Source organism: Astatotilapia calliptera, chromosome 3 (genome assembly GCF_900246225.1).
Source record: "Astatotilapia calliptera chromosome 3, fAstCal1.2, whole genome shotgun sequence".
Lineage (NCBI taxonomy): Eukaryota > Metazoa > Chordata > Actinopteri > Cichliformes > Cichlidae > Astatotilapia > Astatotilapia calliptera.
The window spans coordinates 21,230,677-21,248,212 of NC_039304.1; the positions used below are offsets into that span (position 1 = coordinate 21,230,677).

The following is a 17,536-nucleotide window of genomic DNA, read 5'->3' on the forward strand; positions in this document are numbered from 1 at the left end:
TGGTAGAGCAGAACGCTGATCATTTTATTAAAGATGAAAGAGTTTAGACAGTTTTTCAACTCTCAGTAATGCCATAGTGATCGTTTGATATATGGACCTGCAGCAGAGTTTAGGCCCAGACACGGCTAGTGACGTCAGACTTAACGAACGGATATATATAACAGATTCAGTTTTGTAGTAAATGAACTCCAAAGGAAACATATAGAGCCCTTTTCTTGTAAAACACATTTAGCTGTGGACAAAAATGCCACAGACAAGAAAGATTATCATCCCACTGGAGCTTTTCTCTCTTCACTCATGTTTTTAACTCTCATTTTAACACAGTTAACTTTTTTAACTCTTCTACCAGATGGTTTACTATGTTTAACAGTTACTTGATTATGAATTCAAATATTTTTTAGATGTTGTTTGCATAATGTCACCACAATTCAAATGAAATGTCACAGTTTACGAATGGACCAGGCAATCATACAGTAAATCTTTATTAGAGTATTGTGACATGTTCTTGGACTAATTAGATGTGATTCAAAGTGCTTTACACTTTACAAAGTGAAGATGTAAGATGCAAATGTCAACCAAATCAAAGATTAAAAACTGCATGATTGTGTAACATGTTTCCAGTGTTTATGTACACATATGTAACTTTTCTAATTCAGTGACAGGTCAATAATTAAGCTTAAAATCAGACATAATTCTATAATTCAAACTCAAAATCTCACTGTATATAACTGTAGTGTGAAATGTGCATATTAGTTTTATTATTTTTCTTTTTGGATTTTTCAGACACCTTTGTTTGTAAACAGTGGAAAACACTTTTCCTTTACTCTCACTTGAATGTGATGAGGTAGTCAGGGTACGCTTGGTTGTCATGAAACACAACATACATGCTGGGGTTATCTATTCTGTCTACCACACTGTCATAGCGGTCGTGAGGCTGCTGGTGGTTTCTAGGTGGAGGCACCTTCATATCATGTCGGCCATGAGTGCAGACGCCTGTGAGGACTCGGGCGACGAACATTAACTGAGAACCATCAGCAGCTGGCTTGGAGTAGGTGGGGTGAGCCGAGTAGTTGGCATTTACAGCAAAGTAGGTCCCACGACCATATGAAGTTGCTGAGGGTAGGAAGAAAAGAAAAAGAAAATTAACAATAGCTGATCACATTTACACTGTAGTGTCTTGAAATATAAATCACATGATACCCCTCAGTCTTCTAGCAGTAGATTCTTTAGGTGTCACAAATACCCTGGAAGTACAAGCTGTAGAACACAGAATTATTAGTTCACTAAACCCTCCTTTGTTACATGTACTGCTACTTTAATATCTTCCACCAGGTGTTTTAACTACACTGTTGATTGTAATTGACATGTTTTATTAGTGCATGCAGGAACATGAAAATCTTTCCTTTCAGCCCAATAAGGAATCAAGCGCTGTTATTGTACTAGACCTGAAAACACCTCCACAATCACTTAAACCCAAGGTTTTATGTGTCACGAAAGCCACAAATGCTTAACAAGATTAAAAACAACAACAACAAAGCCTTGCCTTTCATATCACCCTTGAAACACCAAAGTCACCAGAAGAGAAAATAATTTATTCAGCCTTAATATATGAATGCTCTCATAATCACAGTGTATTTTTACCTGCATTGTCCTGACAGTATACAGGAACAAGCAGTGGTTATACTGGATTGCCTGTTACTTGTCAAAGGTCTATTTAAACACATTAGCTCTCCTCCTTTGTAATTAGTAACAAATACTATAGTAAAAACTTAAATCGATGCACCATTAGAGTCAATTCTCTGAAGCGGGGATCATCTTTTAACCATTCTCGTATCAAGTTGTGCCCTGGCCTGAAAATCCATACAGTTATACTTACACTCATATAACAGGAAAATACTTATTACCATTATGAAAATTCACTGAATGCAAACTGTGAAAAAACGGAATGCCACCCTAAAAAAGATTGAAGCAGGGGTGCTGACCTTGAGGTCAAGACTAATGAGATTTGAACTCAAACAAGATCTTTATTAGAGACACCTATGGTATCGATTTGAAAATCCTATGTTGCCTTGTTTTGTGTTATTTTGTTTGCAAAGTTGGTCACTTATGCCAACCAATGCCCGCTCGATGGACTGATGGGGTAAAAAAATCCCCCCAAAAACCCGAAACTCAATACCTTAATAATTAAATCATCTTTAGCAGCAATAACTTTAAGTAATCATTTTCTGTGTGGCTTTATCAGTCTCACACATTGTTCTGGTGACATTTCAGCCCACTCTTCTTTAGCGTGTTGCTTCAGTTCATTTAGGTTTGCAGGCATTCATTTATGCACAGCTCTCTTAAGGTCCCACCACATCATTTGAGCAAGGACACTGGGCCATTGCAGCATTTCCAGCTATTGTGTTGTAGATTTGCTGCTATGCTTGAAATCATTGTGCTTTTACGTAATCCAGTATTGGATTTTTTTTAGCTGTCAGCCTCACATTAGACTCTCTAGAACAGAGGTGCTCATGTTGACTTGTGGTTGCAAAAAAAAGAAAAAAAAAGAAGCAACCCTTACAAACAACACACAGTCAACAGACAGTCTGTTTTTAGTTGTACAGTCATAAACTTTAACATTTAACATGCTAACGACACCTGCAGAGTCTGAGATGTAGCTCTTGGGTGTTTTGCAATTTCTCTGAGCATTGCAAGATCTTGATCTTGGGGCAAGTTTGCTGGGACGTCCACTCCTAGGAAGATTGTGGTATTGTGTTGACACACACCTGAATGCTCTCGACCAGTAGTAGTGCCAAAACTTCTGTTTTTATAAAGATGCTCACACACATGTAAGCATTAAGGGGACACTTTGGCTTTCATACACTGCTTCCTCCTTTTAGCTTAATTTTTGTTAAATGAATAATGAAACTTAATATACCACGTTTTCCTATCATCTGAGGTTTTATTTACTTAATTTTAGACTAGACTGCTAATGACAAGGTTACTTTTATTTTGCCCTGCAACAGAAAACCTGCAACTCTAAGAAGACTCTGGTGTTGACTTTGGTTAGAACATGTTATGCAAATTATTGGCACTGACAGTTTGCACTTGTGGATTATAAAAAGATTATCACCATTTTGTCCAGCAAAGCGCCTGTTGAATCCAGTTTTCATTATGGAGTTGCAATTTTCCTGGGTCGTCCCGTGGTACAGAAGTTTCTCCCCTGCTCCTCCCTCCTGTGCATTCTTATCAGAAATGTGCTTCTTCTGTGCTTCATAGGCGCGACGCAGGTGAACGTTCTGCAAACGGTCAATCTGACAAGAGAGAAGATGGACAAAGGATCAACAAGCTGCCAAACAAGGTAATCAAGGATATTAATTACATCTGAGGGGTAGTTTTATGCTCATATTCTGAGGGCCATAAATTGAGGTGTGCATCTCAGGTATGAGAAGATTCTGGGTTGTAAACATCGATCAATTAATTACCTTAAATCTGCAAATCTGAAAAACTGAAAACATGATGATTTGCAGGCAGGTTTTACAACTGTATTGAAACTTTCTTTGTATTGTGAATGAGAAAATTATGTCATCATCAATTCAGTGGACTTCAGATATATGAAACTAAAACTAAAATCCAGAATGAATGAATACAATTAAAAAATAAATAAATACAATTTAATTAAATAAATCATATCTTTCAAATGGTGAATTTAGTTTGTTTATATAATGTGACATTGACTGATTTCTTGTAACTTGGAATTACATTGTGATCTTTTTTACTCTTCCATTTTATCTATAAATTTATTAGTTAAATATCCTTTATTTACTGATAAATGAAGTTTTTGCATCTATGTTGGGAGTGAAGCACTGGAACAGACTGAGTGAGGAACTGAAACAATGTCCCAGCATGACCACTACAAAGATACAGTTTGCACTCGCTTTTTACACAAACACTGTGTTTATATATGTGTATGTGTGTGCACATGTATATTTGCATCAGTATGTGTGTATATGTATGTATATATCTCTGGGCATGTTACTGGGGTTACAAAACCAAATACACGGAACAAACTTCGAGGTAGAATTTATGATAGGATATGTCATAAAAAGGAAGCAATAATAAATAAATAAATGAATAAATAAATAAATAAATAATGGGAATTACTGTAAATAATATACCTAAATATACATAAATATTAAAGCAAATAAAAACAGAAATATTTTTTACACTTTACACTTCATTAATAACATTTAATATCATTGGTTGTACTGACTACAAAAGAATAAAGTAGTGATGCAGCATGCATATAATAAAACAGGTAATACAATTAGAAACTGAAACGTTCCTTTACGCAAGGAGAGCCACCCACCTTCATCACAGTTTTGGCGACGGTTCGTTTGAAGGCCTCCTTCACTGTTCGGTACTCTGCAGAAGAAGACTCCAGGGGAATGACCATCATATTTTCACTGGCAGCCATGCTGTCCCAGTACAGAGGGAAAGTAAAGTCTGAAAGAGACAAGCATATATAGCTTATACAGCATACAAACAAGAAGACACAGAAAGAGCTTATGCTAAGCTTTATTATTTGCCATTTACTACAAATTCTTGTAGTAAATTCTCATTCCCTCATACAATGCATCAACCATAGATGTAGTGTCTTGATGGAGGGTTGTGGGTAGCGTAGGTCACAGTGGGTAGAGCCATCTTCCTAGACCCCTGTTTCACAAACCCACACACGTCTGCCAGCTACTGGGCAATTCTTTGGCACCTTGAGCCCGGGAATTTGAGCTTGGCTCACACTAGGGTGGCCAAAGTCTAGGAGGGTCGGTTGCCTGTTGCCTCTAGCCCTCTGGGACTCCCACCCCTTGGCTCTGAGCTGCCCATTTAAGGGCCTCCTTTCTTCTCCTGCTGGCATGGAGGCACAGATATCACTGAGATGTGTGGCCTCAGGTCTTTGGTACTCTTGGGGGCTTCAAATGGTTCTCCTGGATCCATCTCTATCATGCTCTGGCTCCTGAGAGGTGTTATTGCAGCTTCCCACACTCATTTTCATGTATATTTCGTGACAAAGACGCATACACATACTCTTCTCTCTCACTCTCTCTCTCTCTGTCTGTCACACACACATGCACACACAGATATTTATGTAGCTGTGCATTTTTAAAGTTTTGTGTTCGAGGTGTTGTATGATTGTTTTTCTTACAGGTGCGGCAGGTTGCAATATATTATGCATTTCTATTTGTACTCCATCCTTTCATTACATCTTATACACTTTAACATTTGTTTCTTTTGAGTTTGTATTACTCTCAAGCATCAAACTCCAGTATCAGTCGGGCTCATTTTGTAAATCATTGAGAACTATCTTCTCACCTGTGAGATTCTCAAGTCGTTTCAGCTTCGTTGTCTGTCTCAGTGATTGTGTGGCCACCATTCTCTGTAGATTAACCTCCCATGTGAGTCCCTGTGCATCTGTTATTCCTTCTGTTAATTCGTCGCTTTCCAGTTGGTGATTGGCTGTTCTGGGAAGTCTTTCCCAGTTACCGTTATGTGCCAGGATGCACCAAACAACTCGAAGGTACAAATCCTCCTCCTCCCTGACTCTTACCTCTCTAGCAAGAGCCATTAACTGACACTGATTCATTTTCTGCATCACCCGGGTGACCCCGTCTTTTAGCCCGCTCACTGTTAGGGTGCCAGCCTGATCTGTTTGCATGAATAAACCCTCAGACTCCACCAGCTCCTTCAGCTCCATCATGTCATCCTGGTCGAGGGGTTCCAGTTCCTCCTTTGAGAAGGTGTTACTGGAGCACTGCGTCTGATATTGATGCTTCAGCTTTTCCATGGCATCGTCAACGTCCTTTTTGGAAAGACCCAGGAACGTGAAGACAGACTGCTGACTTGTAGAGCTGATTTGGAGACTGCTGAGGTATGCACTCACAGAATGAGGAGGCTGTTGTTGCTGTACTTGAACTGGAAGTACTGGAAGTACTGGAAGTACTAGAACAAATCAGTAAAAAATTTCAGTAAAATAATTTTGAATCAGTTTTTATTTTAAAATTCATTACACTAAATAACTACACAAAATGTCAGTTTGTGAATATTTCTGTCACCTCTGTTGATGACAGCTGGGGAATACATCTGCATCGCTTCCTCTTTAAAAGTCAAGAAGACATCGATCTTAATCAGGATGAGACGGATGTCAGTGAGGCTGGTCATGATTGATGCAGATGACTTGATCCCTCGAAAAATGGCTCCTGCCACAATCGCAGGATCCAAACCTCCAGCTCCTGCAAAAACACCCCTGCCTCTTAGGTGTGTGTGTGTGTAGCACAACAAACAGAATAAATAGAAATGCTGAACAAAATACTTACCAGCACACATGGCAGGAATTGCCACTGAATTATATTTATGTGATTCACAGTAACAAATGATATCACACACAAGTTGTTCAATGAGGACTTCATCCTGTTCTCCATGCACATGTAAAATAGCTTTACTGAGGAAGTTTCCAGACTGGGTCACGAAAATTTCTCCTCGATTCACTGTTGCTGCCGCCTGTGGTTCAGCTAAAGTTGAGATGTCTTTGCATAAGCCATATATAGAGAAAGAAAAAATATATTTTAAAGGATGTCAGTGAAGGCAAGTTTGTGCTACATGCTAATCTTGTGCTAGTTTTAGCATGCTAAAAAAGCTAATCAGCACCAGGACTGATGATTCTGATGATGGAGGTTACCAACCTTTACATAACTATTGCCATCTATTTTGGTAAATGGTAAAAAATGGTAAATGGCCTGTATTTGTATAGCGCTTTACTTAGTCCCTATGGACCTCAAAGCGCTTTACACTACATTCAGTCATCCACCCATTCACACACTGGTGATGGCAAGCTACATTGTAGCCACAGCTACCCTGGAGCGCACTGATTTTGTTAGTAACATGCCAAATTTTGCTACTGTAATGTTTAGGGTCAGTTGCACAGTTGAGTAACAAATACATTTTGATTTGTTAGCATGTAATAAAAATCACAAATACCAATCTTATGGTAACATTAAAAGAAAAACTGGGGTTTCAAAAAGAGTAAGATAATCTTAGTAAAATGAATGTCTAATGCCTATTGGTAAAATATATTTAATAAATGTATTTAATTAGTAAGTACAGCTTTGGAAATAGCAACAATAATAATAATGCCACAGTTTCATCTTAAGTTCCAATTTGTGTCACAGTTGGATACGTTTCCTGAATAGTTACTCATCAACCCTATATTCCCAAATCAATCCACATGCATTTATGGGAAATGGTACTCAAAGGTAAGTCAAAGGCTAATCCCTGCCAAACCTTCTTGGCTGAAGATCAAACATTTCTCATGCTGAGTTGACACCACAGGCAGCGTACCAGTTCACCTGTTCATCTCTGTTCCCTGCCAGACTGTCACTGAGTCACTTGTCTGTGTTACAGTTTGATTGCTTTCCATCACCTACGCCTGAGAGTTTTACATTTTGCCATCCACTAAGCCTGTTCCTGCTGAATGTGCCTAATTTGCACTAGATTTCATTATGTGAAACTATAACCATGATAGGTATGAGATCCAAAATATAAGAAATTATCTAGTTTTACAGCTCCATATACATTAGAAATTAGTGGCTTTCTAATACTTATGATGTTCAACCATGACTATCTGTTAAGCTCTTCGTAATTATATGCTGAGGTTTTTAGCTAATGTAAGTGACCTGCTGATAATGCTAGATGAAAACTTTGATCCTCAAAGATTATATTCATATGGGCATCCCCATTTTTGAGCAGATATTCATGAACAGCTGTTTGACTTTGCCATAGTGATCCTCCTGCTCACCAAGGTTACTTACCAAAGTTAAAACTTTGGGAGTCTGTTATGTTCACCACAGCATCTGTAGTCTCATTAGTGATGTCACCAAACACCACATGTAGTTTAACTCCACTTCCCACTGTTATGACGATGTCATCTAGGTCGCTGGTGAGGGACCTGAAGATTGCTGAGACGAAGAACACCACACATTGATTTTGTTTGATATTTAGTCTGATGGCTGAGGGTGATAATGAAGATGGTAAAATATAACACTGGCTGAAGGCTTTTTATCTGCTCACTATTCATTAATCTCACATAATGAAGACAGTATGAGTAGTGCTAGTTTACCTTGGCCTCCCTGGTTCATATTTAAGCCGAGCTGTTTGTAGACATCGTGGTAGCACTGTAGATAAAAACACAGAATAACATGATGAAAGATGGATGCCTTCATGTTACATATCAGATCAGGACATATCAACTGACACTGACCTCCTCAGAATCAGGGTAACCAGGTTTAATCACAATGTGGATGTTTGTAAGAGATCCAGAGGATGCAGATAATCCAAACTGGTGAATGATGTCGGTCAACACTTGAATAGCTTCTCTCAGCGGGTATTGTAAAACAATTCCTGGTCCAATGATTGGAATGGCCACTGAACCCAAATTCAGCTGTGCACAGAGCTCCAGACACTTCTTCAGACCGTTACCAAGAGCCTGCAAATCAAAAGTTACATATTTTAAACTATGTTTTCAAACTCTTGGATTGCACACTGCAACTAACAGAGCACACATGGAAAACAGTGAGGCTTTGGAGCATAAATCCTCCCTTGCAGTTATAGGTACAGTTAATTGACTAGTTTGTGTGTTAATGCTTTTACTTTTCAGTTAAATATTTTATTATCTTTTCTTTTGTCTGTTCCTCTAGTTTTGAGTATACATGCTTAGATATCATCTGATTATTCAAATTAATACTTTCATCTATGTACAGCTATAAAGTGCATTTCAATGGTTTTCTGAAGGTAAATTAAATATGAATTAGCACTTTTCCATCACCAGAAGTGTTAATGAAAGTCCTTAATTTTACCTGAACACTCTGTCCTCTTACTCCATCCCAAGGCAAGCACTCAATGAAGAAAATCCTGGAGCAGCCCAGAGATGGAGGTGCATCAACCAGCTGAACATCACCAGGGGCGAGGGCACAACTGGCTAAGACTGAATCAAACTTTAACTTTAATATATTCCCAGCTTTGGCCAACAAACTTTTGCCAATATTTGTAGAAGTCAGCTGCTTGTTGAGCATGGGGACCACCAGAACATCCACCTGCAGAAATCATTTTGAATAACATGAATGTTGATATTTTATTTTGGGATTATGGGAAATAGAATTGAATGGAAATAATCAAACCTGTTCATTTTCTAAACTGCTGAGTTTGATCTTCAGGTTTGTTCTGTTGATTGCAGAGTTTCCAACTGTGCTGTACATGCTGCTGCTGTAGCTGAGAGATCTAGGTGTATCACTGAGTCTGCTGGTGTTTCGTGGTCTTTGCACGTTTGGGGTGGCTGCAGTTTGCTTATCTCGGATAATGACGTAACAGGAGCTCTCTATCAGCTCTTTAGTCACTTTACCCTCTTCCTGGAAGTACTGCTGAGCCCCTGGTCCATCTAGAGTCAAAGTGTCTACTACAACACTGTCTAGAGTTGATGTTAGGGCCTCCTTGGCCTCCTGAACATGACATCGAGGACCAGACACAAACACACAAGGATTTGGAAAATGTGAGGCTTGTAAGGTCACCTTGGTCTGCTTCATGCCAATCAAGTCTAAGATTTTATTAAAACAGTCGACCATTTCAGGATGAAGCAGATTGATGGTTTCTTGAGTTGAAACTTGATTCAACTGGAAGTCATGAAGAACTTCATTGAGCTTGGCCACATTTTCACTGTAGCCCACCAGTTGGACGTTGGTTGTTGAGGTTCCCCTGGCGCCTGGCATGTAGCTGATGTCCACTCTGAACTCTCTACTGTTTGCCTCGTTCTTGGCTTTCATCAGAATTTCTTTCAACCTGTTGAGATCTATTGCACCCTGCAGCTGTACAGTGGTCACTTTAAGGTCTCTCATTACTGCTGCCTCGGCCATATTTAAAGCATCAGAGGACAAACTGGACAGAACCAGATCTGCACCCACCTCAAAGAAAACAGGGTTTCTGAGCCTTTGCTGGAAGCGAGTTTGGTATTTTGGGATGGCATCACTGGTCTTCATGAAGGTTAGCAAAGCTGCAGGGAACTTAACGCTCTTCTCCTTTACGTTCTTAATCAGTTCAACCAGTTTTGTAGCTCCTGACTGCACCTCTTTGTCAGGGCCCTCCAAAGTGATCATGGCACTACCTCTGATGATTGTAACCTCTGGACAATTAGCACGCATTTCTCGATTGAACTCTTCTTCTATGAGCTTGAAGTTCCTCTCCACAATTGGCATTACCTTTTTGGTGGGTAGGCGTTTTTCCAGAATTGCAATCTTTTCCTTCACGGCATCAACCTCTCCCACAACCACAGCATAGCCACTCTCTGTGTAAACTTTGATATCATCTGTCTTAAAGGCCGAGTCCTGCAGTATCATTTTCACCAGTTTTGGCTCAAGCACATGATAGCAGAGGTAGGTCTCGGTAAGCCGAATAAAGACCCGATCCACTTGGCACTCCCATTTCTCTGCAGCGCCACCAAAACCACCTCCTGGCCCCTTGTCAACCTCTCCTCTAACCAAAACCTCCTCTTCATCGAAATTTAGCTCCACTGTGCAGCCGATTGATGACAGTTGTTTTTCAAAAATTGTGTATGCTTTACAGTTGTCTCTCAGGAAAAACAGCAGGAAAACATCTATCCTGAAAGTCTTCTCAAGACCTTTTATGTTTGAGTTTCTAGAGCTCTGAAAGAGGGAAAGAAAAAAAAATCTGTCAATTTATGATATACGATAGGCTACTTATTGTAAACAGTGGGAGTGTACCACATAGGGTTGGACATTAAGTAATACATAACCCTTATTCAAAACCTCTAATCAACGTAATCTTCGCCATGTCATGTATTTTATTTCTTTTCTCTTTAAATCTGTTAATAATTCATCCATTATGTACTATGTTAGCTATGTCCAGTCTACAGCATACACGAGATCCATCATGGAGTAAACATGAAACACTGAGCCCACTGCTAAATTAAAATTCAGTGTTTGTTGTTTGGACACATCAATCATTCAATCATCATAAACTAGTTCTACAAAAAAACAAACAAAAAACAACAACATTGATTTTATGGCAGTTGCCCCAATTCATACAGTCCTTTCTGTTATGTAGGTAAAACCACATTAAATTAATATTTTTGTTTATATGTTTTTCTTTTTGATTGCTATGTCTGACTATGACACTGTGTTATAAAAGAAATATGCTACAGGCCTGTTTCTAAACCAGTCTGGGTATTTGTGTACAATGTAAATGAAAGCAGAATGCAATGACTGGTGAATAATCTAAAACATGATGTTGAGGTTTTTTTTTTAATCTGTGTGCAAACGAGACGCAGTGTCCATGGATTCCACAAGGAATTTAAAATTTTGTGTGACCGAACCACACAGACAAACAATCTCTGGCCACTATATTAGGTACACCTGTTTAAGCTTATTAATACATATGGATAATCAACCAATCACATGCCACTAACCATTTAGACATGGTCAAGAGGATCTTCTGAAGTTCAAACTGAGAATCAGAATGAAAAATAAATTTGAGCTGCTTTAATTTATTTATTTTCCCACACAACCATCTCTAGGGATTACAGAGAATGGACTGAAAAAGAGAAAATATCCAATTCTCTGCATGAAAACGTCTTCTTGATGTCAGAGGTCAGAGGATGGCCAGACTGCTTCGAGTTGATAGGAAGGAAACATTAACTCAAATAACATCACAACATTATAATAAAAAATTAACAGCAAAGATTTAAAGCAGCACTGAAGTCTTCTCTGTTACTCTCAAGGTGTACCTAATAAAGTGTCCAGTGAGAGTGTTACCATCTGGCTTTTTATGACCTATGTTTTTAAAAACAGTATGTCACAAAACGGCTGTGTGAGGGAAGGAAAAGGACCCAAACGGAAACTCACAGAGATGAAAAATGTGAACTGCTTTATTGCAGGTGTAGAGGTGATACAAATAGAAATAAACTAAACTGCGACAACCTATAAACTCATGGGGAGACACAGGGAGAGTCACACAGCTATGAGGGAGGACACTTACCTAAATCCACAGAGGGATGACAAGGAAGTGAGAACACACGAGGAGTACAGCTGATACGAATAACCATAACGAGACAGGGGAAGCTAGACTGAACAGAAAAAACACGGGACCTTCACAGTAAAACAGGAAACATGATATGGGTGGGAGTGGAGGAGAGGCAGGTGGGAACGAGGGAACACAAGGGAGAGCACAGGCAGACGGCCTGGGGAAACATGATGGAACACAAGGCACAAGGACTCACACAAAGAAACAAACACAGAGGGAGACACAGGGGGTAAAGACACGAGGGGAATCTAATAATCAAAAAGCAAAGCAGAAAAACCAATTATAGAATAAACACAGTGGACGTAAAACACAAATAATAACACCAAGTGACAAAAATACAAGCGAACTCAAAACACTTTGTCAAAAGGACCCAGGACCATGACACAGTATCTTTGATGGTATGGAGGTGGAGTAACATACAGGGAGTGCAGAATTATTAGGCAAATGAGTATTTTGTCCACATCATCCTCTTCATGCATGTTGTCTTACTCCAAGCTGTATAGGCTCGAAAGCCTATACAGCTTGGAGTAAAGCTACATTGTAGCCACAGCTGCCCTGGGGCGCACTGACAGAGGCGAAGGACTTGACAGGCTCAGAAAAGTCAAAAATAGTGAGATATCTTGCAGAGGGATGCAGCAGTCTCAAAATTGCAAAGCTTCTGAAGCATGATCATCGAACAATCAAGCGTTTCATTCAAAATAGTCAACATTACTAAATCTCCATTTGCACTATTTGCCTATTTGCACTACTCTGCCTGGTTTACACTCAATGTCATTTACCCTTACCTGAATATTGTATATTGTATATTGCATAGCTTTCTTGCTAATTTGTATTGTATTTATTTATTTCAATTTTTACTTTTTAATTATTTTATTTGCATTTTTTAATCACTCTCTTTATTTAAATGTTCATTTGCTATTTCATCTAGGGTTTGAGAGTAACGAAATTTCTATTCTCCGTATGTCCTGTACATGTGGCAGAATTGACAAATAAAGTTGACTTTGACTTTGACTTTGAACAGGGTCGCAAGAAGCGTGTGGAAAAACCAAGGCGCAAAATAACTGCCCATGAACTGAGAAAAGTCAAGCGTGCAGCTGCCAAGATGCCACTTGCCACCAGTTTGGCCATATTTCAGAGCTGCAACATCACTGGAGTGCCCAAAAGCACAAGGTGTGCAATACTCAGAGACATGGCCAAGGTAAGAAAGGCTGAAAGACGACCACCACTGAACAAGACACACAAGCTGAAACGTCAAGACTGGGCCAAGGAATATCTCAAGACTGGTTTTTCTAAGGTTTTATGGACTGATGAAATGAGAGTGAGTCTTGATGGGCCAGATGGATGGGCCCGTGGCTGGATTGGTAAATGGCAGAGAGCTCCAGTCCGACTCAGACGCCAGCAAGGTGGAGGTGGAGTACTGGTTTGGGCTGGTATCATCAAAGATGAGCTTGTGGGGCCTTTTCGGGTTGAGGATGGAGTCAAGCTCAACTCCCAGTCCTACTGCCAGTTTCTGGAAGACACCTTCTTCAAGCAGTGGTACAGGAAGAAGTCTGCATCCTTCAAGAAAAACATGATTTTCATGCAGGACAATGCTCCATCACACGCGTCCAAGTACTCCACAGCGTGGCTGGCAAGAAAGGGTATAAAAGAAGAAAAACTAATGACATGGCCACCTTGTTCACCTGATCTGAACCCCATTGAGAACCTGTGGTCCATCATCAAATGTGAGATTTACAAGGAGGGAAAACAGTACACCTCTCTGAACAGTGTCTGGGAGGCTGTGGTTGCTGCTGCACGCAATGTTGATGGTGAACAGATCAAAACAGTGACAGAATCCATGGATGGCAGGCTTTTGAGTGTCCTTGCAAAGAAAGGTGGCTATATTGGTCGCTGATTTGTTTTTGTTTTGTTTTTGAATGTCAGAAATGTATATTTGTGAATGTGGAGATGTTATATTGGTGTCACTGGTAAAAATAAATAATTGAAATGGGTATATATTTGTTTTTTGTTAAGTTGCCTAATAATTATGCACAGTAATAGTCACCTGCACACACAGATATCCCCCTAAAATAGCTAAAACTAAAAACAAACTAAAAACTACTTCCAGAAATATTCAGCTTTGATATTAATGAGTTTTTTGGGTTCATTGGGAACATGGTTGTTGTTCAATAATACAATTATTCCTCAAAAATACAACTTGCCTAATAATTCTGCACTCCCTGTACATGGCATTGCTTCCTTGTCTACAAAGGCATTAATGCAAAATAGTATGTGAAGTATTTGCATCTGTATCTGCACACTGTGCCGTCTACATGATGTATTTTTCAGGGAAGGCTTTCTTATTTAACAAATGCTGAACTAGACTGTATATTTACACTCTGTATTAACAGCAAGACTCAGAAGTGAAAGAAACCTGAGAACTGTCAGCCACTGAAAACACTGAGGCACAATGAAATGAAAGCTATAAAAAAAGAGGGCCCAGCAAAAGTGGAACAAACACATAGTTCTCTATATTTGTCCCTGACGTCAAATTTAATGATCGTGTATCTTTTTTTTAAAAAGGACTGTTTTACTATTTAAAATGTATTCTTTGCAGTACTTACAGTGTCTTTGAAATATTTTATAATCATCTGTTTTTTGTCAATATTGTCCTCAGCTGTCCAACTTCCCCTGGAGGCTAACTCACTCCTCTTAAACTGATTTGGCCACATTATTCTGACACTCAGTTTTTACTGTAACCAAAAGTCATGTTTGAAAGAGCAGTAAACTGTACCAGTGATTGGCTTGTCGATGGCTGGTCAGAGGTCTGTGGTGAACTTGTCCTGCTCACGGTCAGCCGCACTTCTCCACTCGGAAGAGTGATGGTGTGAAACTTCCTCTGCAAAACTCTGTCTTGATCTGGAAAACATCCATAAACAGAGTCACTGAAACAGCCTGAATTTAAACAAAAATCTAAAAAAAAATATTTTACAAATGACCGACTGTCCTACCCTCTTTTAACTTGAAACAGATTTTATAAACGCTTCCTCCGAGTTTTTCAAGATTTCCGCAGTCGCCACCCCCGGAGTCTCGCCTTTTCTGAAAGTATCTCCTCACTTTCTCCTTCTCTCTGTCTGTAAAGTCAGTGGCTTCAAAAAACAGTGGATACGGATATTCATCCATTTTATCTGCAATTCTACACTAACATGAGAACTTTCAACCCGTCAAACACTCGTTTGTGCCGCTCTGTCACGGCCCGTTTTTGTTTCAGTTTCAGTTTTCAAGAATCGCATCCTCGTGTTTACACTCCCACACAGCAGTAGGAAAAGTGCACATTTAATTCTAAGGGGCTTTTCTCGTCTCACCTGCTCTGCAGGTACTTTAAAGGTGTTTCAGCTGTCAGAGTATAACTCTAAATTATATTCATGTCTTAATATGATTTTGAGAAAGACATTTTACCAGTAATTATGCTGACAGCAAATAAGGGTTTGAACTTTATGTTTTATCTGATCCGATAGAAACATTTGAGAAAATCTGAAACAACAACAAATATATTTCACATAAACCCATCCATCCATCCATTCGTCCTCTTGCGCTTATCCCTATCTGGACGCAGTATCCCAGCTACCATAGGTCAGTAGAGGCGGGGCACACCCTGAACATACAGGAATCCCTCCGTGTAAAACCTTCCTTATAACCCTTACCACACCAACCCCGACTCAACGAGTGTCAGAGGAATGAATCTTAAAATCTGGACATCAGTCCCAGGTTTTGTACCTGTATCTTTCATTTTTCTGTCTCAAAGAGTTTATTTTAAGAGCAAACACAGTGTATCTAAAAATTCACAGGGCAAAAAAGCGTTATTGATTTAATAAATTTTGAAACAGTTTAAAATTTTCATGAAGCTACTAAACAAACTCAACATCCTTTATTATTCACTGCTCAGGAAATTAAACATCTTTCACTTTAGTGTGAAACACTACAGTTACTTTTGTGCTCTCATAAGTCATCAGTTACAGATTTTGTCTTGATCTTCCACATTCTCACATGTAGTTTCAAGTAGTAATCTAAAAATATCTAAAGCTCAGAACCCAAACTTTAGAGTCCAATTGAAGTAAGCTTAGTTTATTATGCATGAACAAATAAACAAATTTTTCAACATATGGTTTGAATAACATTGTTGAAATGCTCATATTTTAGGTGTAAATTGTCAGAAAGACCAGAAGTGACCACACATAAATTGTATGTCTCAACATCAGCAATGATCTGTGCCTCTTTAAATATGTCCTTCCCATTCAAAGGTGCTTCAGCAGCCCCGCCTACAAGGGCTGGGAAAATCCGCCTCTTCTATTTCCATCTCACTCTGCTAAGTAAGGACCCAGACTGCACTGTGGCAGAAGCAGTTACACAAAGTAAAACTTGTGCTGTCATGAGCAGCCAGTTTTCTTTAAATTTAAGTTCAGGAATTTAAACACAGAGATGTTTGAAGATGGATTTATGTGCCGTTAATGTTGTGTAGTTGACAGAGTGACTATTTGATTGGCTGCTCAGTTAATAGTAAGTTATATAAGAAGATAATAATAACAACAACAACAACAACAACAACAACAATAATAATAATAATAATAATAATAATAATAATAATAATAATAATAATAATAATAATAATAAGATCATTAGAGCAAAAATGTTGTTCAACACAAAACAGACAGCCCCCTATGAGCAAACGGTTTGCTTTGCTTTCATTACATGTTTGATGTCCTGTTTATCAAAGTTGGATTTTAGGGGTGGATTTTTACATGTCCTGTGTGTACTTCAGGTGTCTGGTAGAGGCAAAGTGAGTGAAGAGATGATAGCAACTGTGGAGTTCACAAACCCCTTCAGCTTCAACCTGGAGAACGTCTACATTCGCATGGAAGGACCTGGGATGATGGAGCCAAAGTCCAGGTATTACAGGTGAGTGATCATGAACAACTGTTTGTATAAAATATTTCCACATAAAACCAAAAACTGGTTTCAGTTTCATCTTATTCCTTTGGATCTTTCCAGATTAACGATTTTAAGATAAGATAAGATAAGATAAGATAAGATAAGATAGAACTTTATTAATCCCTCGGGTGGGTTCCTCTGGGAAATTCGACTTCCAAAAAAAGCACAGCAACGACCGAAGTTACAGTTACAGAATTGTTATATATATACACACACACACACACACACACACACACACACACACACACACACACACACACACACACACACACACACACACACACACACACATATATAAATACAGAGACAAATATAAATAAAATATACAAAGGGGATAAATAGAATAAATAGGAATAAAAAATAAAAATACAAGTGAATTTTATAGCCTCTAAATAGTAGCAAAAGGAAAAAAACCCACTTTTTGCTTTAATATTTTTGACGTGTTTGTCTT

The 17,536-nt window shown here is 38.9% G+C and overlaps 1 protein-coding gene across 3 annotated transcripts; it reads right to left on the reverse strand.

Moving 5' to 3' along the window:
• Window positions 1–456: 456 nt before the first annotated feature.
• LOC113018875 (poly [ADP-ribose] polymerase 14-like) lies at window positions 457–15,339 on the reverse strand. Of its 3 annotated transcripts, none has more exons than XM_026162278.1 (13): window positions 15,108–15,339; window positions 14,891–15,015; window positions 9,207–10,721; window positions 8,886–9,122; window positions 8,291–8,515; window positions 8,150–8,204; window positions 7,842–7,988; window positions 6,351–6,560; window positions 6,090–6,266; window positions 5,350–5,976; window positions 4,349–4,485; window positions 3,113–3,293; window positions 457–1,113 (listed from the first exon to the last, which is right to left on the reverse strand). In XM_026162278.1, exons 1-13 carry the CDS (start codon window positions 15,277–15,279, stop codon window positions 827–829), a joined length of 4,095 nt encoding a protein of 1,364 aa, XP_026018063.1. In that variant the 5' UTR covers window positions 15,280–15,339; the 3' UTR covers window positions 457–826. The 3 variants fall into 3 exon arrangements, with proteins under 3 accessions (XP_026018063.1, XP_026018062.1, XP_026018064.1); XM_026162277.1 differs by having other exon boundaries at window positions 6,351–6,575; XM_026162279.1 differs by lacking the exons at window positions 14,891–15,015; window positions 15,108–15,339 and adding an exon at window positions 11,940–11,994 and having other exon boundaries at window positions 6,351–6,575.
• Window positions 15,340–17,536: the final 2,197 nt, after the last annotated feature.